The 27,206-nt window shown below is 49.6% G+C and overlaps 2 protein-coding genes across 2 annotated transcripts; one reads left to right on the top strand and one right to left on the bottom strand.

The window, feature by feature from the left end:
- Window positions 1–5,877: 5,877 nt before the first annotated feature.
- On the top strand, window positions 5,878–6,816 carry LOC137846845 (olfactory receptor 14C36-like). The gene has a single exon (XM_068664955.1). The coding sequence runs from the start codon at window positions 5,878–5,880 to the stop codon at window positions 6,814–6,816; it is 939 nt and encodes a 312-aa protein (XP_068521056.1).
- A 10,762-nt stretch (window positions 6,817–17,578) lies between these two features.
- LOC137846758 (olfactory receptor 14C36-like) lies at window positions 17,579–18,502 on the bottom strand. Its single transcript, XM_068664866.1, has one exon. It carries the CDS (start codon window positions 18,491–18,493, stop codon window positions 17,579–17,581), a length of 915 nt encoding a protein of 304 aa, XP_068520967.1. The 5' UTR covers window positions 18,494–18,502.
- Between the last annotated feature and the right edge of the window lie 8,704 nt (window positions 18,503–27,206).

Here is a 27,206-nt window from a genome sequence, read left to right on the forward strand (position 1 = left end):
CGTAATCATAGGGTCATAACAGCATCATCACAGCGTCATCACAGCGTCATAATTGTGGAATCACAGAATCATCAGAGTGTCAGCACAGCATCGTCATAGCATCATCACAGTGTCATCACAGCATCATCCTAGAGTCATCACAGCATCATGTCAGTGTTATCACAGCGTCCACATAGCGTCACAAGAGCATTATCATAGCATCATCAGAGCGTCATCACAGCGGCATCACAGGGGCATCAAAGCATTATCACAGTGTTATCACAGAATCATCACAGCGTTATCACAGCGTCATCACAGCGTAATAACACCATCATCGCAGCGTCATCAGAGTGTCATCATACCATTATCACAGCATAAACACAGCATCATCACAGAATCATCACAGCATCATCACAGTATAATCAGTGTCATCAGAGTGTCATAACAACGTCACAAGAGCATCATCACAGCATCATCGGAGCATCTTAGCAGTGTCATCACATCGGCATCACAGAGTAATCAAAGCATCATCACAGTGCAATCGCAGCGTCATCGCAGCTTCATCACAGCGTCACCAAAGTATAATGTGTCATCACAGCGTCATCACAGCATCACAAAAGCATCATCACAGCATCATCACAGCGTCATCACAGCATAGAATCATAGAATCATAGAATATCCTGAGTTGGAAGGGACCCTTAAGGATCATCAAGTCCAACTTTTGACACCGCACAGGTCTACCCAAAAGTTCAGACCATGTGACTAAGTGCACAGTCCAATCTCTTCTTAAATTCAGACAGCCTCGGTGCAGTGACCACTTCTCTGGGGAGCCTGTTCCAGTGTGCAACTACCCTCTCTGTGAAGAACCCCCTCCTGATGTCAAGCCTAAATTTCCCCTGCCTCAGCTTAACCCCGTTCCCGCGGGTCCTGTCACTGGTGTTAATGGAGAAAAGGTCTCCTGCCTCTCGACACCCCCTTACGAGGAAGTTGTAGACTGCGATGAGGTCTCCCCTCAGCCTCCTCTTCTCCAGGCTGAACAGGCCCAGTGCCCTCAGCCGTTCCTCGTACGTCTTCCCCTCCAGGCCTTTCACCATCTTCGTAGCCCTCCTCTGGACACTCTCCAACAGTTTCATGTCCTTTTTATACTGTGGTGCCCAGAACTGCACACAGTACTCGAGGTGAGGCCTCACAAGCGCAGAGTAGAGCGGGACAATCACCTCCCTTGACCTACTAGCGATGCCGTGCTTGATGTACCTCGGGACACGGTTGGCCCTCCTGGCTGCCAGGGCACACTGCTGGCTCATATTCAACTTGCTGTCTACCATGACCCCCAGATCCTTCTCTTCTAGGCTGCTCTCCAGCGTCTCATCGCCCAGTCTGTACGTGCAGCCAGGGTTTCCCCATCCCAGGTGCAGGACCCGGCACTTGCTCTTATTGAACTTCATGCGGTTGGCGATCGCCCAGCTCTCCAACCTATCCAGATCCCTCTGCAAGGCCTTTCCACCCTCAACAGAGTCCACAACTCCTCCAAGTTTGGTGTCATCAGCAAACTTGCTCAAAATACCTTCTATTCCTACATCCAGATCGTTTATAAAAATATTGAAAAGTACCGGCCCTAAAATGGAGCCTTGAGGGACCCCACTGGTGACCGCCCGCCAGCCTGACGCAGCCCCATTCACCATAACCCTTTGGGCCCTGCCCGTTAGCCAATTGCTCACCCATCGTATGATGTTTTTATTTAGCTGTATGGTGGACATTTTGTCCAGTAGGATCCTATGGGAAACCGTGTCAAAAGCCTTGCTGAAGTCCAAAAAAATCACATCAGCTGGTTTCCCTTGGTCCACCATACGGGTGATCTTATCCTAAAAGGAAATCAGGTTAGTTAGGCAGGACCTACCCTTCACAAACCCATGCTGGCTGGGACCAATGACTGCATTGTCCCCCAGGTGCGCCTCAATACGTTCGAGAACCATCTTCTCCATGATTTTACCAGGCACTGGTAAAAGCATCATCATAGCATCATCATAGCATCATTACAGCATCATAACAGCACCATCTCAGCATCATATCTGCATTATCACAGCGTCATCACAGTGTCATCACAGCGTCATCAGAGAATAATCACAGCGTCATCAGAGAATAATCACAGCGTCATCACAGCGTCATCGCAGTAATTGCAGCATTATTGCAGCGTAATACCAGCATCATCATAACGTCATCATAGTGTCATCACAGCGCCATAACAGCATCATCATAGCATCATCAGAGCGTCATAACAGCGGAAGCACAGAATCAGCACAGCGTCATTACAGCGTCATCACAGCGTAATAACAACATCATCACAGCGTTATCAATGAATCATCACATCATCATATTCACAGCATCATAACAGCGGCATCACAGCGTCATCACAGCATCCTCACAGCGGTATAACAGCGTCATCACAGTATAATCACAGCATCATCACAGCGGCATCGCAGTGTCATCACAGAACCATAACAGCTTCATGACAGCATCATCACAGTGTAATCATAGCATCATAACAGCATCATCATAGTGTCATCATACAATCATCATAGCTTCATCACAGCATCATCACAGCGCCATCACAGCGTAATCACAGCATCATCACAGCGTAATCACATCATCATCACAGCGTCATTACAGTGTCATCCCAGCGTCATCACCGCATTATCATAGCGTCATCATAGCGTCATCACAGCATCATCACAGTATAATAAGTGTCATCACAGCGTCATCACAGCATCAAAACAGCATCATCATAGCGTCGTCACAGCGTCATCACGGCATCATCATAGCATCATCACAGCGTCTTTGCAGTGTTATTGCAGCGTCATAACAGCATCATCATACCATCATCGCAGCATCATTACAGCATCCTAACAGCACAATCAGAGCGTTATCACAGCATTATCACAGCATCATAACAGCGTCATTTCAGTGTCATCACAGCATCATTATAGCATCAACACAGCATCATAACAGAGTCATCACAGCGTCATCACAGCATCATCAGAGCGTCATCACAGCATCATCAGAGCGTCATCACAGTGTCGTCACAAGATAATCGCAGCGTCATAACAGCATCATCACAGCATCATCATAGCATCATTACAGCATCATTACAGCATCATAACAGCATGTCCTGGTTTTAGTTAGAATTAATTTTCTTCCTAGTAGCTGATGGAATGCTGTGTTTTGGCTTAGGATGAGAAGAGTGCTGATAACACCCCGATGCTTTAATTGTTGCAGAGCAGTGCTTATACTAAGCCAAGGACATCTCAGCCTTTTGCTCTGTCCTGCCAACGGGCAGGCTGGGGGTGCAGTAAGAGCTGGGAGGGGACAGACCCAGGAGAGGTGATCAAAACTAGCCAAAGGGGTATTCCATACCATCTGACGTCATGCTAAACAATAGATAGGGGTGGCTAGCCAGGGGGAGGGGGCCGGACTGCTCGGGGTTAGGCTGGGCATCGGTCAGCGAGTGGTGAGCAATTGCATTGTGCATCACTTGTTTGTACATATTATTATTACTTTCCTATTATCACCATTGTATTATTATTATTATTATTGTTATTATTATTTTCCTGTCTTATTAAACTGTCTTTATCTCAACTCACGGGCTTCACTTTCCATTTCTTTCCCCCGTCCCAGAGAGGGAGGGGGGAGGGTGAGCGAACGGCTGTGTGGTGTTTAGCTGCCGGCCGGGTTAAACCACGACACAGTGGCAGGGACTGTGAGGCTACTTGTGTCTCTGCAGTTGATAGGGCAGCTGCAGGAAGGTGTCACAGAAAGGGACTGGGAGGTCAATTCTGTCTGTAGGTGGCAGGTCAGCCTTGAATTCTCCCTGGGAGCTGCACTTTTGGGCTGACATCTGGCAGTGGCCCTGCTAGGCCAGCAGAAGGCACCTGCTTGGCATGCTGACTGGGGGATCCCCTCTGCCTCCAGACCCAGGAGGACCCAGACAGAAAGAAGGCCCCCAGATGGGTTGTCCTGTCCCTTCTGCTTGAGTCCATGATTGCACAGCAGCAGGAGGCACAAGGCTTGGCTGTGTCTCCACAAGAAGCTGCAAGGTCAGCAGCAGGCCCCTGGCTTGGAAGCTGCTGCTGAGGTGACTTGTGTCTGGTTGGCTGAGAGGCTGCAAGGAGCCTACAGGGTTGGGATGCCTAATTCAGGTGTGGTTTCCCCCCTGATGGAGCTTCCTTTGGTAGTAGGAAACAGCAGGAGAGAAAAAACTACCACAAAGTGCACCATGGATAATTGACACTGGCTACAAGGAAGAAGAAATATCCAGTGGAACAACTGGTCTTGCTGCTAGAGTCTGAGGCAAAGAAGGCATTAAGTACCTCAACCTTTACCTTATCATTAACCTTTACCTTATCATTACCTGATCATTAACAGATTTCCCCCATGTCCAATGAAGGATGATGATTCTCCTCAATAATCCTTTATTCAAAGTATTTCTGTAAGCAGTCTTTATTGTCTTTGACAGTAATAGACAGATGGAGCTCCAGCTGGGCTTTGGCCCTTTGAACTTCAACCTGCACAGCCCCATAACATTCAGGACCCAGCTCCAGATAAACTGACAGCATGCATGACAATGAAGAATAGAAAAAGTAGAATCTGGTAGCCTTCCACCCACTGTTTTTCTGTGACTCTGTGTTGCAGTTCCATTCAAGTGATTACTCCTGTATTATCCAAACTTTCCTGAAGTCCTGATGCGACTATCCTGTCAGAGATAGCACAATCACATGAAGGTTGAACCGTCTGCCTGCAGCCATGAATGGCTGACAGAATGGAGTATCAGTGTTGAGGAGCCCTGAGAAAATGCAGGACTTTGCCTATAGAAATCTCTTGTCATTTACAAGGAGACGAGCCTCGTCCTTCACCATAAGAATAGGAACCCCACACACCAGGGCATACTGGGATGCTGCTGAGTGAGCAGTGTCCAGGAGGAGGAGGGCCTGGACACCACGAGGGATGCCATACGAGCAGTGGTGTCATCTCAACAGGAACCAGGCCAGCTTTCTACAGAGTTGCCTTACGAGGAGCATGGCCACCAAGAAAGTCAGAGTTATCCGAATCAGATCAGATCCAACGTAGCACCACAGAGAAGAGTGTTTGCAGCCCTCAGGAAAAGAGGTACAGGTCTAAGAGACCCTAGGACAGCCTGGTGTGGAGAGGATAAAGGGCTATGGCAAAGCTCAAAGTCCCAGCAGGACCCAGGTCTTTGTGTCCATGGCTATGGCTGTTGTTTCTGTCACTGAAGTCTTTGAGGAGACAGCTGATCGTTAAAGCACCAGGGCCTCATTGCCTCCTTGCCCTCACCCATGAAGCAGGCAGGGGTTGTACCATTCTCCTGCACTTGGCCATGCACATCTCCAACTCCTACTGCCCCACGAAGAACCCTAAGCAAGGTGTCAGGGAAAGGATCTCCCTTCCTTGAGTAGGGAGTCAAGGCCTGGCCCTTGTGCTTGGTGACACACATACAGTTTTCCTCCACATCAGTGTCATCTTCACATCGCCTTTGTCTCCTTGTCCTCACTGCCTCCAGGGTTCTGCTCTAACGAGCTCCAAGGGAGGCTGTGTCAGTGCTGGCCCTCAGGGGGACACTGCAGGAAACTTGCCTCTGACTTGCACTTCTGGAGAGATGTCTTCAATTGTCTCTGAGTGCCTGAGGCTCGTGGGCTCATCAGCAAAGCCTCCAGAGGGGTGACTGCAGTGCCTTGGGCTGGTGCTGTGCTGCTGAGCTGGGCCAGGCTCGTGGGACAGAGAGAGCTGCTGGCAAGAGGGTCCTGGTGCAGAGAGACAGCTGTGCCCAGGAGCAGCTCCTCTGCACAGTTTCCCTCCTTGGGAGAACCTTATGGCCAGAACCACCAAATGCCTAACATCAGCTCTGTGAGTGAGTTCCTCCTGCTGGCATTCGCAGACACGCGCGAGCTGCAGCTCCTGCACTTCACGCTCTTCCTGGGCATCTACCTGGCTGCCCTCCTGGGCAACGGCCTCATCCTCAGCGCAGTAGCCTGCCACCACCGCCTCCACACCCCCATGTACTTCTTCCTCCTCAACCTCGCCCTCCTCGACCTGGGCTGCATCTCCACCACTCTGCCCAAAGCCATGGCCAATGCCCTCTGGGACACCAGGGACATCTCTTATCAAGGATGTGCTGCTCAACTCTTCTTTTTTGTCTTCTTCTTTGGTTCAGAGTTTTTTCTTCTCACAGTCATGGCCTATGACCGCTACGTTGCCATCTGCAAGCCCCTGCACTACAGGAGCCTCCTGGGCAGCAGAGCTTGTGCCCAGATGGCAGCAGCTGCCTGGGCCAGTGGCTTTCTCAATGCTGTCCTGCACACGGCCAACACATTTTCCCTGCCCCTCTGCCAAGGTAATGCTGTGGACCAGTTCTTCTGTGAAATCCCCCAGATCCTCAAGCTCTCCTGCTCAGATGCCTACCTCAGGGAAGCTAGGGTACTTTTCTTTACTCTTTGTTCAGTCTTTGGTTGTTTCATTTTTATTGTGTTGTCCTATGTGCAGATCTTCAGGGCAGTGCTGAGGATGCCCTCTGATCAGGGCCGGCACAAAGCCTTTTCCACGTGCCTCCCTCACCTGGCTGTCGTCTCCCTGTTTGTCAGCACCGCCATGTTTGCCTACCTGAAGCCCCCCTCCATCTCTTCCACACATCTGGACCTGATAATGGCAGTTTTTTACTCGGTGTTGCCTCCAGCAGTGAACCCCCTCATCTATAGCATGAGGAACCAAGAGCTCAAGGATACAGTGAAGAAAATCTTTGGATACACCGTTACAGTAATATTCCAATAGACATAACTGTACTTTTAGTTTAAAATGTGTTTATGAGAATTTCATAATTTTTTTGTATTTCTATTTCTTAATAATAGTGCTTCTGATTATTATTTTTTTTTCCCAGACTCCTACCTTTTAATTTAATTTTTTTATTTATATATATATATATTATGTTATTTTCTCATGTACATATTGAACCAGGCTTCCTGTTTAGATAAAGACAATAAAGAAACAGAAATTCTGTTGAGTCCTTGACTGGACAAAAGAAACAGAAAGAAAGAAGAAACAGAAATTCTGCTGACTGTGGGATCCCCTCTGCCTCCAGAGCCAGGAGGACCCAGGCAGAAAGAAGGCCCCCAGATGGGTTGTCCTGTGCCTTCTGCTTGAGTCCATGAGTGGGCAGCAACAGGCACAAGGCTTGGCTGTGTCTCCACAAGAAGCTGCAAGGCCAGCAGCAGGCCCCTCGCTTGGAAGCTGGTGCTGAGGTGACTTGTGTCTGCTAGGCTGAGAGGTCGCAAGGAGCCTGCTGGGTTGGGATGCCTACTTCAGGAGTGGTTTCCACCCTGATGGAGCTTCCTTTGGTAGTAAGAAAGAGCAGGAGAGAAAAAAATGCCACAAAGTGCACCTTGGAAGTTATGCACTGGCCACGAGGAGGAAGAAATGTCCCTCAAAGTATATTGCTGTGGTGCCGGAGGTCAACCAAAGAGTGTCTGTGATCAGATCGTAGCTTTCTGTTTCAAGGAACATCTAATGATGTTTTGTGAGACATGGGTGAAATGATGGAAATGCTGGGATGAGAACAAGGTGGTGAACGGAGATGGGCTTCTGCAGACTTCAAGGAAATGGGGCAAAAGTGGGATAGCACAGGAATGCCTGCAGAGGATAAGGCAGAGGGTGCTGGTAAAAAGGGAAGGCCCCAACTGCCCTGAGGTTTTTGTTCCTTTGTCTAGAGCTGATGAGGAGATGAGAAGTAGTCATTGCACTGGAACCTCATTGCCTCCTTGCAACCCTGTGCAAATAGAGGTGTCATACCATTGTTCTTCCCAAGGCATCTCACTGCCCACTGCATCCCACAGACCCCCAGGAAGAGCCCTGATGTGGACAGGGGGCTGCAGGATCTCCCCTCCCAGTTCCAGGGATCAGCCCTTGGATCTTCTGATTCATCAAAGGAAACCAAGACTTTACTCAGCACAGCGCCTTTGCCTGTCTGTAATCATGGCCTCCAATTATCTGCCCTAACAAGGCCCTGGGGAGGCTTTGTTAGTAACAGCCCTCAGTGGGGCCCATTAATACTCCAAGTCACTTTGACTTTTCCTTCTGACTTTATATTCTTAAGCAATTGCATCGCTCTCCTCTCTGAGGAGTTCCATGGTGTATTTTGGTGCACAGTCTATGAAGCTCAGCTTCATTGACTGTGCGCGTAAATACACCATGGAATTCATTAAATTGAAGAAACTCCTAAGATCTCTTCAATACTTTTCTTCATGACTTCAAGACTTGTACAGCTAATTACAGAGCTTTTGTGATATTCTTAAGGAAGAAGATTTCAAAAAGCACCTAATACGTATATCTTTTCTTGTTTTAAAGGCTAAATTTTGCTGCATTTCAGTTTCCAGCCTCATTCTTCTATTGCTATTGATCCAAGGAATCTTCTTTGGAGACTTCAATAGGGAGCAGAGAAAAGCAGAGTCTGGAGGTCTGAAACCTCTACTGCCAGCAGTGCTCTTTGTCCCTGTAACTGCAGCCCAGCCCAGAGCATGAAACCTTTTTAAAGACAAGTCAGGCATTCCTTGGGTAAAATAATGAAGCAAATAATAAAATAAAATAAATAACATAAAATAACATAAAATAACATAACATTAAAATAAAATAAAATAAAATAAAATAAAATAAAATAAAATAAAATAAAATAAAATAAAATAAAATAAAATAAAATAAAATAAAATAAAATAAAATAAAATAAAATAAGTTGAAATGACAATCAGAACTTGAGAAATTCCGGTTAAATCTTATTAGACAACTGGACATGGTTCTATTGTGTCTTCTGTCAAAAACTCAGGATGAAGAGTAAAAAAATATATCTTCAAGTGGCTGTACCTGTACCCATGATCTTGGACTCTTTGGGGAAATTGTCCTCTTCCAGCCACGGAAACCTTAATTGAGTAATTTGAAAAGACCTGCCCAGTCAATAGAGTAGGGCAAAGTCCTTCTTCCTGTGCTATAGATGCAGAAGGCAAAAAGAATTGCATTGTGCCTGACACTACTCTGGGACGTGTCACCCAGGTCAGGCAACTTTACCTTAGTGCTGACAAGTCCATCACTAAACCACACTACCAAGCTCTCCAGTCAATGACCCAGCTCATGGATGGCACTCAGGGAGTCTCAGTTAACACCATGCTGCCTCAGGTTCTCCACCATGTTAGCCATTGGCACCTGCTGTTCTTCAACCCTCAGCAAACCCCCAACAGAAGGATTCTGTGGAAGGCCAAGCAATGTAGACAACAGTTTCATGTCCTTTGTCTCCAAGACAGCTCTGCCAAAGCTCCACCAGTGGTGCCCTCTTGGAACTTTGAAGTACCCTCTTCTGAGACAGTCTATGCCGAGGATGCACATAGCCTCCGAACCAGTCCCAATGGGGTGCTTTGGCATTCCTTCCGAGTTAGACTCACTTCTGCCTCCAGTACAGTTAACTGTTGGGATGCCCCTGTCACTCCAGAAATACAGGTGGGTTCCGCCTCTTTCTAGCTTGATGGCATTAGGGTACACTCTGCACCGGTCTTCAGTAGAGCCTGATACATTTGTGGGTGTGATGTGTCAGGCCATTAAATATACCCAGTCCAGTAAATCCCATTGTCCCTTTCCTCCCTGCCTCCCCCTGGCTGGAAGGAAGACCCCTCTACTCCTGCTCGTCGTATTTATTTCTGTGTCTGGTAGACAGCCCACTGAAAACACATCCCACCATGGCACTGTCATTTCATGGTGCAGTGCAGAGGCTGTTGATAGCAAAGGGATGCATTTGAGTGTGGAAGGTGGGGCCCAGCAGAGACGAGGAATCAAGGCAGTGGGGTGGGTGAGGCCAGGAGAAGCAGCCCAAGGGGTGGTGCTGCTGGTGAGGACACATTTGTGCCAGCAGCCGGAGTGGCCAGCAGCTGTGTGGAGGCAAGGGGAGGCCAGGAAGCGCATGCCAAGAGCGCTCCTGCCAGCAGAGCCAAGGCCGGGGCAGAGGCCAAGGGGAAAGGCAGGTCCAGGGCAGGGGGCTGCAAGGGCCATGCTGAGCTCCATGCCCCTGTAGCAGCCGCCCTGGCCCTCGGCCTCCTCTCCCCTGCCCCTGCAGCTCTGGGCTCCCTTGGCGCAGCCCTTGCTCTGCAGCACCAAGCCCTGCTGGGAGCCCTCCCCTGCATGCTGCCACTGCTCCCTGACGCTGCTGTTGCCCTCTGCCGGGCACTGCCCAGCCCAGCCCAGCCCAGCCCAGCCCAGCAGCCCAGTCTGGGCTGGCCCCAGGGCAGTGCCCACTGCAGGCTGCTGCAGGGCTCTGGGCACAGCCACCACAGACCCAGCCCCTCACAAGGCACCGCAGCTGCTGGGACAAAGGTGGCTCTGGGCCTCCCCAGCAGCCCCCACACTGGGGCCAGCCACGGCTTGGGAAATGGAGGTCCGTGAAGCTGCAGGAGCCCTGCTCTCTTGCCTGGGAAATCCCCAGCACACAGTGCCTGTGCCCCGCAGGGCCAACCCCGCTCCCCAGGCCAGCACAAGAGGCCTGGCCCAGCCACAGAGCGGCTCCAGAGTCCTCTCCACGATGCCATTTGCCATCAGACCCAGCAACTGCAGGAAATGCCCAGGCCAGTCAAGCCCAGTTATTATTGTTTGCTGGGCCATGTGTTTCCAAGAAGTCAGATCCCAGTCCAGCCCTTTGTCCTCCTGTGATCACTATGGGACTCTGATCCATCCTGAAGCCCAGAAAAACAAGAGGGCTGTCCAGGGAGAATCTCCTTGGGTGTATTTCTGACACCAGCTTTAGAAGAGGCGTACAGAGATGTGGCGGGGATGCCACTGTAGGTACATCAGGAAAGTCATGAAGGTGCTGTGGTGTAAATGCCTGAAGTAACTAGGAAAATAAAACTAACATTCACACTTTTAAGGAAAAGGTTGAAGAGGCTTTCAGGGTAGGGCATAACTGCATTACCTGAGCATTCCCTAGGCTCCCAACCTTAGATGCTATCGCGCTGGGGAAACTTGGTGTGCTAGCCCTAAGGAACACCACGGAGCGTGGAGTGGAGTGGAGACACCACGGCTAGGCTCTGTAATCAGGTGGGACCTCGATTGTTCTTGTGCACAAAGCTGCACTTTTTGCCACCCTAAGCCAAAGACCTGTCATGTTTTGACAAATGCTGTACCCTAGTGTTCTTTTTGCTCATTATAATATCATTATAATACCAAAACACACCTCCATCCCAAAAGCTACCCACCTCCAAGGTGCGACCACCTCTCACTGAGCATGCGCTCTGAATTTCTCGGAGCCTATTACTTTAAACGGAGACGGGAAAACTTTACACCAATCATAACTAAGATATGCTTGACTAGAGCCACTCAAGCTCCACCTAAAAGATAGAAAATAATATAAATTGGCCCAAGAGAGAGGGGATGTTAGGGAAGATACCACCGTCAGGGGAGATACCATCCCGAGGGCATACAACATCCTTAGGACCTCCTGACTCCTGGGATCAGTTGACGGGCTGAGCCTCTCTTCCCCCCCCATTGGGACGCCTTTGGGTGAGATCTGAATATTTGCTTATAAATCTCTATAGAGTCTTGAATTATTTAACGCGTTTATTTCTAGGCTGCGCACCTGTAACACCTGTAACACCTATAACACCTATAACATCTACAACACCTATAACATCTGTAACACTTATAACATCTATAACATTTAACATCTGTAACATCTATAATATCTATAACATCTGTAACACCTGTAACACCTATAACACCTGTGTATTTCATGCATACTAGCTTGCTTTTGCAGACAGTCACTATCGCCGGCAATCCAAAAGAACATGATTATCTGTTGCTGTAATAAACCATACTTGATTACATTGTGATAGCTCTCATTAATGCAACTAGGGTGAGGGTGGTTATCCGTGATAGTTCAGTGTTCTGAATCTAACCAGACCCCCAGACGGTTAACGCATTTTTGGTGAATGTCTGAATGGACCCCCAGGTGGTTAATACGTTTTTGGTGAATGTCTGAGCGGACCCCCAGGCGGTTATTACGTTTTTGGTGAATGTCCGAACGGACCCCCAGACCGTTAATGTGTTTTTGGTGAATGTCCGACTGGTTCAGTACTCTGAATCCAACCGGGCCCGTAACGGTTAATCAGCTACACCCCTTTAACGCGACACTGGAGTGACAGGGGCATCCCAATAGTTACCTGCACTGGAGGCTGAAGTGAGTCTAAGAGGGAAGGAATGGCAAAAGCACCCCATTGGGATTGGCCCAGAGGCTATGTGCATCCTCGGCATAGACTGCTTCAGGAGAGGGAATTCAGAGTTCCAAGAGGGCACCACCGGTGGGACTTTGGCATAGCTACCTTGGAGACAAAGGACATGAATCAGTTGTCTACTGTGCTTGGCCTTCCACAGAATCCTTCTGTTGTGGGTTTGCCGAGGGCTGAAGAACAGCAGGTGCCAATGGCTACCATGGTGGAGAACCTGAGGCAGTGTCACGCTAACCAAGACTCCCTGATTGGCATCCATGAGATGGGTCATCGACTGGAGAGCCAAGGTGTAGATGTAGAGCTTGGGAGAGTAGTTTAGTGATGTCAGCACTAAGGTAAAGTGTTGCGAAGCACAGACAAAACACGACAGACACCAGCAGAGTCAGATCATGTTTCTCCATTTTATTGCCCGAATAACCCGAATTTATAGTGAATTTTACAGGGATGGACAGTGTTTCACACAAGATTATTGGTCAAAAGCACACAGACAAACCGTTAAGAAAATAACATCACCTTTTGATTAGAAGTTAGGAAAACAACCCCCTTTGTGCTTAACGGTCACGTAGACCTAGTCCTTGAGGCCAGCTGCTGATAACAATATTTTCTGAGTTCCTTAATTGGGTGATGTGGGAGTCATTGCCGTGGGAGCTTCTCACAGTTACTCTGGCGGCTTGGTTTGCTCAGCTACAGCAGGCCCTGAGATTTCTAAGGCCTACCCCTGGTTGCTTAAAGCAAGCTTAGATCAAACAATTATGCCAATTCCCAACAGTAAAGTTGCCTGACCTGGGTTACACGTCCCAGAGTAGTGTCAGGCACAATGCAATTCTTTTTGCCTTCTTCATCTACAGCACAGGAAGTAGGACTTTGCCCTACTCTATTGACTGGGCAGGTCTTTTCACTCTACTCAATATAGGTTTCTGTGTCTGGAAGGGGACAATTTCGCCAATTTAGTCCAGGCTCATGGGTACAGCTACAGCCAATAAAGATGTATTTATTTTTCACCCTGAGTTTTCCACAGACGATCCAAGAGAGTCCATGGATGTCCAGGTGTCTACTGAGATTCAGGCTGAATTTCTCAGGATCCAATGGTCATTTCAATCTTCTCTTCTCTTCTCTTCTCTTCTCTTCTCTTCTCTTCTCTTCTCTTCTCTTCTCTTCTCTTCTCTTCTCTTCTCTTCTCTTCTCTTCTCTTCTCTTCTCTTCTCTTCTCTTCTCTTCTCTTCTCTTCTCTTCTCTTCTCTTCTCTTCTCTTCTCTTCTCTTCTCTTATCTATTTAGTTTAGTTTAGTTTCATTTAGTTTAGTTTAGTTTAGTTTAGTTTAGTTTAGTTTAGTTTAGTTTAGTTTATTATTTTCTGAACACACCCTGACTTATCTTAGAAAGGGTTTCATGTGCTGGGCTGGGATGCAGTTACAGGGACAAAGATCACTGCTGGCAGTGGAGGTGTCAGACCAGAACACTCTGCTCTTCCCCCCGATGAAGGTCTCCAAAGAAGTCACCCTGGATCAATAGCAATAGGAGAATGAGGTTCAAAACTGAAATGCAGCAAAATTCAGCCTTTGAAACAAGAAAATATTTTTAGTGGTTGCTCTTTGAAATCTTCTTCCTTAATTACATCTTGCAAGCTCTGCAATTAGCTGCACAAGGCATGAAGGCTTGAAGACAAATATCAAAGAGATGTTAGGAGTTTCTTCATTTTAATGAGTTCCATGGTGTATTTTGGTGCTCAGTCTATGAAGCTCAGGTACTGAGAAGAGAGTGATGTAACTGTTTAAGCAAGTAAAGTCAGGAGTAAAAGTTGAAGTGACTTGGAGTATTAACGAGCCCCACTGAGGGCTGTTACTAACAAAGGCTCCCCAGGGACTTGTTAGGGCAGATAATTGGAGGCCATGGTTACAGACAGGCAAAGCACTGTGCTGAGAAAAATTTTGGTTTGTTTTAGTGAAGAAGAAGAGCAAATGCCTGACCCCTAGAACTGTGAGAGGAGACCCTGCACCCCCACATCTGGCTCAAGGCTTTTCCTGGGGTCTGTGGGATGTGGTGGGCAGTGTGATGCCATGAGAACAACACTGGTGTCACAACTCCAAGGTGCTGCACAGGGTTGCAAGGAATCGATGAGGCCTCATCACAATGAATAAAATATATTTCCTCATAAGCTCTAGGCAAGAGGACAGAAATTTCAGGGCTGTTGGGCCTACCATTTCTACCAGTACCCTCTGTCTTCCCCTCTGCAGGCTTTCCTATCATGTGCCACAGTCTGACCTATTTCCTTGAAGTCTTCAGACACACATCTCTGTTCACCATCTTGCGTTCATCCCTTGCTTTCACTGATGTCTCGTCAGCCCTCACCAGATGTTCCTTGAAACACAAAGAGACGGTCTAATCAGAGGGTGACCTCTGGCACCACAGCAATGTACTTTGAGGGACATTTCTTCCTCCTTGTGGCCAATGCTTAACTTCCAAGGTGTACTTTGTGGAAGTTTTTTCTTCTGTTCTTTCCTACTACCAAAGGAAGCTCCCTCAGAGTGGAAACCCCTCCTGAAGTAGGCATCCCAACCCAGCAGGCTCCTTTCAGCCTCTCAGCCAACCAGACACAAGTCACCTCAGCAGCAGCTTCCAAGCCAGGGGCCTGCTGCTGGCTTTGCAGCTTCTTGTGGAGACACAGCCAAGCCTTGTGCCTGCTGCTGCCCAGTCATGGACTCAAGCAGAAGGGACAGGACAACCCATATGGGGGCCTTCTTTCTGCCTGGGTCCTCCTCGGTCTGGAGGCAGAGGGGATCCCCCAGTCAGCATGCCAAGCAGGTGCCTTCTGCTGGCCTAGCAGGGCCACTGCCAGATGTCAGCCCAAAAGTGCAGCTCCCAGGGAGAAGTCAAGGCTGACCTACCACCTCCAGACACAAGTGACCTCCCAGTCCCTTTCTGTGACACGTTCCTGCTGCTGCCCTATCAAGTGCAGAGACAGAAGTGACCTCACAGTCCCTGCCACAGTCACATTGCTCTTGCTGGGGCAGGAGATCCTGAAGCAGAGCTGAGCTCATCAGAGCATTCCCACCCATCTCCTCCTTGTTGTCCAGAAGCTGATCAGATCCATGGCCCCTCACATTCATCTTTGCATGCCATGTGACTGCAGAGCAACCTCATGGTTATTACCCTGCATCATGAGCCAAACACCTTAAGTGCTTGAGATAAGTGCCAAGCACCTTAAGTGCTTAAGTTAAGGGTTAGGGAAAGGGTTGGATGTGAAGAAGTGAATGCAAAGGAATCAGAGCTTTTGTTGTTAGGCATCCATGTATGAGGTTAGGGACTAGGGCTCAGCTTTCTGTGATAGAGACTAATCAAATATTTAGTGGGAGGGTTTGGTGTTTGGCTTGTGGTGTCAGGTCTGTGGTTAGGGTATGTGCAAGTTCTTTGGTTTTGTTTAGGTCTGCAAGAAGTCTAGGGCTAAATAGAGCATGTTAATGGTAGTGTTAAGGGCAGGGATCAGGGTGAGCAAGAGACTATGGGTGATGTAATGAGGCTGTGGACTAGTTTTGGCTTCAAGGGATCTTGTGGTCAAACATTAGAGCAGTGGATTCCTATCAGTGTGTGAAGTAGCTTTGATGTTTACGGATTAATGTTACAGGTTAAAATAGGGCAATGGCCTCACATAACTGCTTTAAGTCTGTTTTATGGTAGGACCAACAGTACCTGAACATTCTTACCTCTGCAAAATCATCACCTTCTGCTGTCCACGCTCCTTAGCCCTCCCACAAGTCTCACATCTCTGTTGGCCAGGCTTCTCCTGACTTCCCCATATCAGTCATCTTCTTAGGGGAAGTTTGGAGAACCAGCATGGAGAAGGAGAGAAACGTCTGTAGGAGCACCCTGCACAATGTGCCCAGCAGTTCTGCAACACCACAGAAGCAGGCCTGAAGGATGAGTTTAGGCAAAAGCTGATACCTCTGATATGACAACACCTATTCAAGACCTCTTCCTCTATGGGGCCTACCAGCTACTTAGAAAGAGGGGATCTCACAAACTGTGTGCAGAGCAGGTGCATCTGCTGTCCTGTCATGGAGACCAGCAGATGTGAGCCTAAAGGCACAGATCCCAGCCAGGAGTCAAGGGTTGAGCTGTTGGCTACTTCAGAAAGAAGTCAACTCCCAGCCACTTAAAAGCCATTAGCTTCCTACTGGGCTGACAGCTTCTGAGGCATCTCTGCCATCATAATACCAGACCTACAGAACACCCCCTTTTTGGCCCAGGACCTGCCCAGCTAGAAGTGAGCTGGTTTTCATCCTTCAAGCCTGCTGGGCTCCCAGCCTCTCTGACACACAGGATCCAGTTTCGTGCCAGTCCTGGGAGGTGATAGGGCAGGAGGAACCTTGCAGGCAATGTTACAGCCCAATGCCTGCTGGCAGTCTGTCAGCTCCCTGTGCACAGTGAAGATGACACTCAAGTCCAGAAGCCTGAAGTTGGCCTAGATGACACTCAGGGGAAGCACCCTCCAAGCTCCAGCCCCAACAACAGGTCCAGCCCCAGCTGGCGGTGCTGCTCTGCAGAGCGAGGGGGCTATGGTGCCTGGGGCATGGGGGCACTCTGCAGGGCTGTGCTGGGCAGGCTGGGAGGCCAGCTCATGGGGTCACTGCCATTGCGCCGGGGCTGCAAGGAATCACTCGCCAGGCTCCTCTGCTGGGGCTTCTGTGTGCCCTGGGGCTGCTGAGCTCTCCTCTGCCTGCTTACAGCAGATCAAGCACTTGAGCTCTGCTCATTCCACCTCGGAGGAGATCCCCCCTTAGGAGGGAAGTGCTGCAGTGGAGGCCAGCTGTGCCACTGCCGTGCCCACTGCCTGTCCCTGCCTGCAGTCCCAGCACAGCCCCACAGCAGCACTGGCACCAAGCTCCAGGACCAGCCAGGCCTGACCCCACCAACAGGGCTCAGCAGGAGAGGGCGGCAGTGGCAAGAGAGCCGCTCTGCATGCCCCAAGTGCTGGTGCTCCCTGGCCGTGCTGCTGGGATGGGACTCTTTTCCTCTGCACCCCTGCACACGGGCACTGCCCCTGCAGAGCCAGAACAGGTCTCTTTGTGTACAGTTGCTGAGCTAGACTTGACAAATACATACTGAAGTTGAATTTGGATGACCAATATCATTTTAGTGGGTAACATTAACTAAACTAAAACTAAGGAAATCCATTAATAAAATTCACACACACAAACACAAAGGAACAGAATATAGGCTGTTCCTATAATAAGTGACATTAAGACTCATCTGCAGAAGCAGTCTGAGCACTTATTCTCTTGAAACACATTAAGTCATCAATCTCCACAGGGCTTCTTTGAGCTCCTGGTTCCTCATACTGTAGATGAGAGGATTCAATACTGGAGGCACCACCGAGTATAGAAATGTTACCACCAGGTCCAGGTATGGGTAAGAGATGGAGGGAGGTTTCAGATAGGCAAACATGGCAGTGCTGACAAACAGAGAGACCACAGCCAGGTGAGGGAGGCACGTGGAAAAGACTTTGTGCTGGCCCTGCTCAGAGGGCATCCTCAGCACTGCCCTGAAGATCTGCACATAGGACACCACAATGAAAACAAAACAACCAAAGGCTGAATAAAAACTAAACACAAGTGCCCCAACTTCCCTGAGGTAGGCATCTGAGCAGGAGAGTTTGAGGATCTGGGGGATTTCACAGAAGAACTGGTCCACAGCATTGCCATGGCAGAGGGGCAGGGAAAATGTGTTGGCCGTTTGCAGGACAGCATTGAGAAAGCCACTGCCCCAGGCAGCTGCTGCCATCTGGGCACAAGCTCTGCTGCCCAGGAGGCTCCCGTAGTGCAGGGGCTTGCAGATGGCAAAGTAGCGGTCATAGGCCATGACAGTGAGGAGGCAATACTCAGCTACTACAAAGAAAGCAAAGAGAAAGAGTTGGGCAGCACATGCTTCATAGGTGATGACCCTGTTGTCCCAGAGGGCATTGGCCATGGCTTTGGGCAGAGTGGTGGAGATGCAGCCCAGGTCGAGGAGGGCGAGGTTGAGGAGGAAGAAGTACATGGGGGTGTGCAGTCGGTGGTGGCAGGCTACGGTGCTGAGGATGAGGCCGTTGCTCAGGAGGGCAGCCAGGTAGATGCCCAGGAAGAGCGCAAAGTGCAGGAGCTGCAGCTCGCGCGTGTCTGCGAATGCCAGCAGCAGGAACTCAGTGACTGAGCTGCTGTTGGACATCTGTTATTTCTGTGAAGCGGTCCTGCACAAAGAGAAAGAATAGTAGTAATGTACAACAGACTTATCGGAGGAAAACTCAGTTTTCTCATTTAAAACCAATTGATTGTCCACTTGCAGGCAGTTATTTTTAAGGTCCCTTTAATGACTTTCACCTGATAATGAGTCTCTCTGGGAGAAGAGTGCTCTTCTGTGAGCAATGGAACAATCTGTCCTGCACTACAGCTCAAGGTAGCAACATGGTAGGAACATGGGGCAGTCTCAGATTCATTTCACTCCTGATATCAGAGATTTCCCTAGTTTTGCTCGAAGTTCCTCACAGAGCAGACGTGTGGAGATTTATTTGTTTATTTGTTTCTTTATTTGATTTTTACTCTTTGTTCAGCTGCTCCACCACACCTGATGAGTCTTTCTAAGGCATAAATCCTGGGCATTCAGCTGCACTCCAAGTGAAACCTTGTACATCTTCAGAGTCACAGATACTGCATTTTTAGAGCAGAATGCTCTTCCGAGAGGAGTCCATCAGTTCTGGGCTCAGCTGCTCTATGTTGGCCGGTCTTTTAGCTACAGTGTAATTCTGCTCCTATGTTCCTAGTGTCATAGAATCATAGAATATCCTAACTTGAAAGTGTTCGACAAGGATCATCAGATCCCGCCACTGAATTTGTACATGACCACCCAAAAATCAGTCTATATGCCTGAGGGGGTTGCCCAAATATTTAAATTCTGACAGCATTAGTGCTGTGACCACTTCCCTGTGGTGCCTGTTCCAGTGCCTACAGAACCTGGACACTGCTGAGTTTTTCTAAAACAGAAATCCTGGGCATTCCCCCTGCACTTGAAGGGAAACTTTGTGTCTGCTCAGAGAAAAAGGGACTGTCCCTACAGTGCAGAGTGTCCTTTAGTGAGGACAGACAATCTGTCCATCAGTGCTGGTCTCAGCCACCGTGTGAGTGTTGCAGGAAAGTTGGATTCAGACATTGATCTGAGAAGAACCTGGACACTGCTGAGAGCAGAGGAATCCAGGCAAAAACTGCACATCTCCACACCCCTCACCCTGTCCCCATACTCCACGTCCCACAAGCACACCGAAGGCTCACTCCATGGGCATGTGAAACCCCCATCCCCAGCCAGCCTGGGAACAAGACCAGCAGCAGCACGGCCAGCTGGAGAAGCCTGCAGGAATGCCAGCGTGCTGCTGCCAGGGGAGGCAAGGCCAGGGAGGGACAGACGGACACTCAGCAGACCCTCCTGTGCTGCAGCTCTGCCTGAAGATGAGGCAGCTCCTGCTCGTTGCAAATGATCTGTGATCATCTCAAACTGTCAGAGACCTCCCAAAGACAGAGCACTGGGCATTGGAGGGTTTGCAGCTTCTAATGATCAGCTAGGATAAAACCTGAGAGGACCACAATGATGATGTTGGTGGAGTCTGTGGGCTGAGGTGTGGGAAGGGACTTCATGAAGTTCATTGATGAAATATCGATCCCTCACTGCAATACTCTAGCAGTCTCAGTCTGCAGTGCAAACCTGACCACCTATTACCATGAAACCAGCCTCCACTCTACCACAGGTATCTGCAAGCACAAGCTACAGTAAAAGTCTCGTCTTTCAGGTAGCCCCTGCCTTGGTCTTCCTTTTGAAAAATCCAGTCATATATACCATTCTTTATAATATCTTCTACTCCTACCTGGAGAAACAGAGAGACCAACCCTGACAGATGCTACCAGCTGTCAGATGTGCCAGCTGTAGAAGACCCCTCTGGCAACCCCACCTGCATTGTCCTGCTGCCAGAGCCTCACGGTGCCAAGAGCCTGCAGATGTGTCCTGCCACACGCTGCCCTCTGTTGTTGTGCTCCTCAGTGCTTCCAAGTCCTCTCTCCTTCTGTCCTCTCTGTGTGCCAGCTGCGGTCAGAGCCCCCAGCCCTGCTGCGCTGTGCAGAGGAGCTGCTCCTGGGCACAGCTGGCTCTCTGCACCAGGGCCCTCTTGCCACGAGCTCTCTCTGTCCCATGAGCCCAGCCCAGCTCAGCAGCACAGCACCCGACCATGGCATCGTTTGCTCTGTGCCTTTGGGCTCCCTTGAGGTGTCCCCAAGGCCTCAGGGCTGACAGCTCCCGAAGGCAGCAGGGTCTCTGCTGGGGTGTGGTGGTTGAAGCAGACTGAAGGCATCACCAACTGCTTCTCTCTGTAGATGTCCGAGACTGATTTTTTAACATGTGATTTGTGCTTTTGGACTGTGGTTGTCAAATATGAGTACAAATGTTTCCCTCCCTTAACCCCTATTCTGTTCCCACTGCATGGCAGGACACCTCAGCCACGACTGCCAGGGATCGTTTCACCCCTCTGAAGGTGTCCTAACAAGAGAGGGGGGAACTGAATGCTCTAAAAGGTTGTCCAAGAAGGGAATTGGACACTAAGACACCATTTGTTGAGTTTTCCCAGTAATCCACATGGAAGATCCTCCACCCATACACAAATCTCTTCTTCCTCTCTCACATGACCAGCATGGAGACTTGGATGTGGAACACACTCAACACTGTGCTGATGCCTGCAACCTGCAGATGCCGTGCTTCCTTCTGGGGACCATGCCCTATGGTCAGCCCTGGGCTGTATGCCATCCCTGTTCTCTGCAAGGCTCGAGAAGTGGAAGGTCTGACTCCAGAAGGCAGCTGTACCTGAACCAGGGGAATTTCTCTCATGTACAGAAATTATATCTTCTCCTCCCAGCAATCCTTCTGTGGCCCCAGTGTCATACATAACTTCTGTGGATTTTTCCCATTGCTGGAGCTGTCCTGCAGTGCCAAGGTGATACTCACAGTCTTTGATTTCATAATCTAGATTTTTGGATCCAATCTTCCTCTTCACTCTCATGCAGTTTTCAGGTGTGTGTGTGTCCTGTATTGGCAGGCCAAGGCCTTATCCACCTGCTCTTCCGTCCTCACGAGTGTCACTGTTTTCTATGATACCATTTCTATGATATCATTATCTAATTGAACAAAGAGTCACTCTCCATCTTTTTATAAGCTCCCTTTAAGTACTGAAAGTCCACAAAGAGGTCACCCCGGAGCCTTCTTTTCTCCAGGCTGAACAGCCTCAGCTCTCTCAGCCTTTCTTCATAGGAGACATGCTCCAGCCCCTTGATCATCTTTGTGGCCCTCCTCTGGACCCGTTCTAACAGATGCACACCCTTCTCATGCTGGGGGCACAAGTCCTGGATGCAGGACTCCAAGTGGGACCTCACAAGGGCAGAGTACAAGGAGTAGAAGTAGAAGTGACCTCCCTTTACCTGCTGGTCACTCCTCTGCTTATGGAGCCCAGGATGCAGTTGGCCTTCTGGGTTACAAGCGCAGAATGTACTCTCATTGTCAATCTCACTGTCTGTCACAGATAAAGATATTATACAGCACCAGTCCCAGGACAGACTCCTGAGGTACAACACTTGTCACCAGCCTCCACTTGGACATAGAGCCATTGAGCACCACTCTCTGGGTGTGACCTTTAGGCCAACTCCTTACCCACTGAATTGTGCACTCATCAAATGCGTATCTCTCCAATTTGGAGACAAAGATGTCATATGGGACAGTGTCAATGGTCTTACAGAAGTCCAAGTGGATGACATAGGTCGGTCTTCTCTTGTTGTCTGATTTGGTCACTCCATTGTAGAAAGCCATCACATTGGTCAGGCACAATTTACCCTTTGGAGAAGCCATGCTGGCTGTCTGAGATCACCTCTTTGTCTTGCATGTGCCTTGACATCGATTCCAGGAGGATCATTTCCATGATCTTGCCAGCCACAGAGGTGAGGCTCACTATTCGGTAGTTCCATGGATTCTCCTTTCTACCCTTTTTAAAAATGGGAGTGATGTTTCCTTTTTCCAGTCAGCAGGGACTTCACCTGACTGTCAGGACTCTTCAAATATGATGGAGAGAGGCTTGCCAACTGCATCAGGCAGTTCCCTCAGGACCCTGGGATGCAAGTCAGCAAGCCCCATAGACTTGTACTTGTTGAGTTCCATCAGGTTGTCTCAAACCTCCTCTTCACTTAGAGCAGGAGGGACTTTGCCCCCCAGCCTCCATCTATGGCTTCAGGGAATGAAAGACTTGGGAAGCCTGACTGGCAGGGAAGACTGAGGCAAAGATGTTGTTGAGTCCCTCAGCCTTCTCCATGTCTGTCATTACCAGTTCACCCTTCTCATCCCTCAGAGGGGGCACACTCTCCTTGGCCTTACTTTCCTGAGCAATATACCTATAGGATCTCTTCCTATTATTCCTTGCATCCCTTGAAAAGAACAGTTCCATCCATGCCTTGGCTTTCCTTATCCCATCCCTGCACATATGAAACTGAAACATGTGAGAGGTCCTGGGAAAAGTAACCCCGGATGCACAGAACCCACTTGGGAAAAAAAAAACTTTGTAGGAAGCATGATTTTGTGGAAGTGCAGAGCTGATGGGCACATTGTGCAGGATGCTGCTAAAGACCTTTGTGTCCTTTTCTCTCCTGAGTACAACGCCACTTCCTTCTCAGGAATGGAGGAGCCAACAGAGGTGAGACAGATACTCTGCGATCATGGATGTCATCAGAGAGCTGATTCCAGGAAGATACGCAGAGGTCAGGAGCAGCCTGAACAAGAGACATGTGAGATTTTGGCGTGGGAAGAGGAGCATGGCCAGCAGAAATTAGTGGTTTCATAGAGGTAAAAGCATTCCTGCAATGCCCATACTGCAGTAACAATGACTTAAAAAAGTCACATATGGCCCTTACCTAACTGGAAACAGTAATTTTAATCCCTAAACCTAAATGCTACTACAACACTCTGAAAGGAATCAATTTTCTCTCTTGATAACCATAATCCCTTCCCTTAAAACTAACATTAAAATGCTCTATTTAACCCTAGACTCCCTGGAAGACGTAAAACACCTGTAAACCACAGAGCTTGTCTATACCTGAACCACAGACATGACAGCACAAGCAGAACACCAAACAATCCCACTAAAACTTTGCTTACTCTAACCCAGAAAGTGAAAAAGAGATACCAAGGGGCCTAGAGAAAGCTCAGCTTTACCTCAGGATCTCCTGCCCCCGCAGGAGCAATGTGACTGTGGCATGGACTGTGAGGTCACTTCTGTCTCTGCACTTGATAGGGCAGCAGCGAGAATGTGTCACAGAAAGGGACTGAGAGGTCACTTCTGTCTGGAGGTGGCAGGTCACCCTTGACTTCTTCCTGGGAGCTGCACTTTTGGGCTGACATCTGGCAGTGGCCCTGCTAGGCCAGCAGAAGACACCTGCTTGGCATGCTGACTGGGGGATCCCCTCTGCCTCCAGACCCAGGAGGACCCAGACAGAAAGAAGGCCCGCATATGGGTTGTCCTGTCCCTTCTGCTTGAGTCCATGACTGCACAGCAGCAGCAGGCACAAGGCTTGGCTGTGTCTAGCCAAGAAGCTGCAAGGCCAGCAGCAGGCCCCTGGCTTGGAAGCTGCTGCTGAGGTGACTTGTGTCTGGTTGGCTGAGAGGCTGCAAGGAGCCTGCTGGGTTGGGATGCCTACTTCAGGAGTGGTTTCCACCACAAGGATGCCATACGAGCAGTGGTGCCTTCTCACAAGGAACCAGGCCAGCTTTCTACAGAGCTGCCTTATGAGATATTTGTGTCCATGGCTATGGTTATTGTCTCTGCCACTAAAGCTTTTGAGGAGACAGCTAATCATTAAAGCACCAGAGCCTAAATGACTCCTCAGGGGCTCATTTAATTGGTGATTCCAATTCCTTTGTCTGGGCCTCTGTTACAGAGCAGGGGCCGGGCTCGTGGGAGAGAGAAAACACATTTGAGAAAGTCCCATGATGCAGAGAGACAGCTGTGCCCAGGAGCAGCTCCCCTGCACAGCTGTGACTGGGGGCTGTGACTGCAGCTGGCATGGGGAGAGCAGAGAAAGAGAGAGTGGCTGAAGTCAGTTGGCAGTGGGAGGATGCTGAGAGCTGCCTGCAGGAGAAATGTGCACAGCCCTTGACAAGGTAAGGGTCTGGCTGCAGGGCCATGCAGCTGCAGGTCCTGGAAGGGTCTCCTGCTGGGTCTTGTTTCTGGGAGGGCAGTGGGCAATGCAGTAGGCTTTGAGAGTCCTGCTGGGTTGCCCTGCAAGGTGAGGAAGTCTGGCAGAAGCTCCTTGGAGTGTCATAACCTAGCTACCCCTGGTCAGATAAGAGAGGGGTGGACAAGCCTCCTCCAGACCCTACAGGGGTGCAGCTGGGCTATGGGACACTCCAGCTTTCAGATATCCAGCTCTGACCGTGGGGCATCCTCCTGGGCTGCAGGCTGCTCTCCAGCAGGATGCAGCTCTCCTGTGGCATCCTTGTGTTATCCAGGTGCACCAAGGAGAAGACACCTCCATGCTAACACCATGGCCTTGCGTCCTGATGGCTGTCTGTGGGAAGCTGCAATGAGGTGCAATAAGGGCAATGACCTCTACACCTCTTGCTAGGAGGGAAGAGCTGAGAACTTGCTCACAATGCACAGACAAGGTGAGGTTTCTGTCCAGCTGCACTTGGACTGGGGCTTCTCTGCTCTCAGCTGTCTCCTGTTTCTTCTCAGGGCTGCACCTGAGAGGGATGCTCCTGTAGCTCATAGAGGGGTAGCCCAGGGCAGCAGAGAGCAGGACTGATGGGCAGAGCTGCTCTGCTCAGTCTTCCCCAGAGGACAAGTCCTTTGCCTCTTGGCACCCACAGGATATCACCTGGAGTGTGGAAGTAATGTCAGGGAGTTCCACCATTCAATACCTCTCCTATGTGTTATACGGGCAACTAGGATAAAATAAAGCGAGGAAAATAGTTGCAGCTTTGCTCCACAATCAGCTCAGTTGTTTGCAACTATACTGCAAAGCTCATTGGTCTGACATTTTTCTGACTTTGAGTTATCCACCCTTCCGTTTTATTTCCTATTTTCCTCAGAGAAGTCTGTTCTAACATTGCTCTGCCTTCTCCTCTTCAACAGAGAAGCAAGTAGAAAGTCAGAGAATGCCCAACATCAGCTCTGTGAGTGAGTTCCTCCTGCTGGCATTTGCAGACACGCGCGAGCTGCAGCTCCTGCACTTCGCGCTCTTCCTGGGCATCTACCTGGCTGCCCTCCTGGGCAACGGCCTCATCCTCAGCGCCGTAGCCTGCCACCACTGCCTCCATACACCCATGTACTTCTTCCTCCTCAACCTCGCCCTCCTCGACCGGGGCTGCATCTCCAGCACTCTGCCCAAAGCCATAGCCAATGCCCTCTGGGACACCAGGGCCATCTCCGATCAAGGCTGTGCTGCCCAAGTACATTTTTAGTCTTTTTTTTTTTGATGCAGAGTTTTCCCTTCTCACTGTCATGGCCTATGACCGCTACGTTGCCATCTGCAAGCTCCTGCACTACGGGACCCTCCTGGGCAGCAGAGCTTGTGCCCAGATGGCAGCAGCTGCCTGGGGCAGTGGTTTTCTCAATGCTGTCCTGCACACAGCCACTACATTTTCCCTGCCCTTCTGCCATGGCAATGCTGTGGAGCAGTTCTTCTGTGAAATCCCCCACATCCTCAAGCTCTCCTGCTCAGATTCCTATCTCAGAGAAGTTTGGGCAATTCTGTTTAGCATTTTGTTAGCATTTGGTTGTTTTGTTTTCATTGAGGCATCCTATGTGCAGATCTTCAGGGCAGTGCTGAGGATGCCCTCCTCTCAGGACCGGCACAAAGCCTTTTCCACGTGCCTCCCTCACCTGGTTGTCACCTCCCTGATGATCAGCACTGCCATGTTTGCCTACCTAAAGCCCCCCTCCATCTCCTCCCCATCCCTGGACCTGGTGGTCACTCTTCTGTACTCAGTGCTACCTCCAGCACTGAACCCCCTCATCTACAGCTTGAGGAACCGGGAACTAAGGGATTCCGTCAGGACTCTACTTGAGGACACACATCTTCAGCAAATTCACCTATAATACTATCCCTAATATTAGAAATCCCAGCTCTTCTCAGAAAGAAAATAATATGATGTCTTCTATTATTAAATGTCTGTATTATTATTTTCTCTCATTATTACACATTTGATTAAATATTATTCCTAGCCCCCTACAAGTCAATTATTTTTCTGTAGAAGATGGCTTCCTGTGTAGATAAACCTAATAAGAAAGCCATCAGGAATTCATGGCTCTGAGCTGCCATCTCTTCCTATCCCCTCTGGAGCTGGGGGAACAGCCCCAGCATGCAGGAGGGGCTCAGGGCCAAGAGTCCAGCTGCCACATGCACGAGCAGCCCCGGTGGCTGTTGGGGCTTCCCCTCCCTGCCCGCTGGGCTCTGCCTCTCTGCTGCCTTCGGGTCGGGGCTGCTGCTTCCCTGGAGCCATGGCCATGGCAAGCAGCAGGACGTGGCCTTTTCCCTGCTGCTCTCTTTTGGCTTCCACATTGTGCTTCTTTTTTTCTGGGTTAGACCTGATATCTCCTGTACCTTGGTGACAGTCCTGTTGTCTCTGCAGTGGCATCCCTGTGGCTGCAGGCAGCAGCAGGCACTGTGCAGCCCTGGGTCACAGCTGTCTCCCTGCTAGCACAACAATAATGCAAGGGGCTGCTCACAGAAAACCCAGAAACCTGGAGGCCTCTTCCAATGAATTCTTTCTCCCCACATTGGGGACATTCTTTGTCCCCACAATGGATGAGACGCTCTTGAAGGAGCACGGAAGGTGCTAATAAGCACTAGGACAATTGAGGAAGAAT

This window comes from Anas acuta, chromosome W (genome assembly GCF_963932015.1).
Source record: "Anas acuta chromosome W, bAnaAcu1.1, whole genome shotgun sequence".
NCBI lineage: Eukaryota > Metazoa > Chordata > Aves > Anseriformes > Anatidae > Anas > Anas acuta.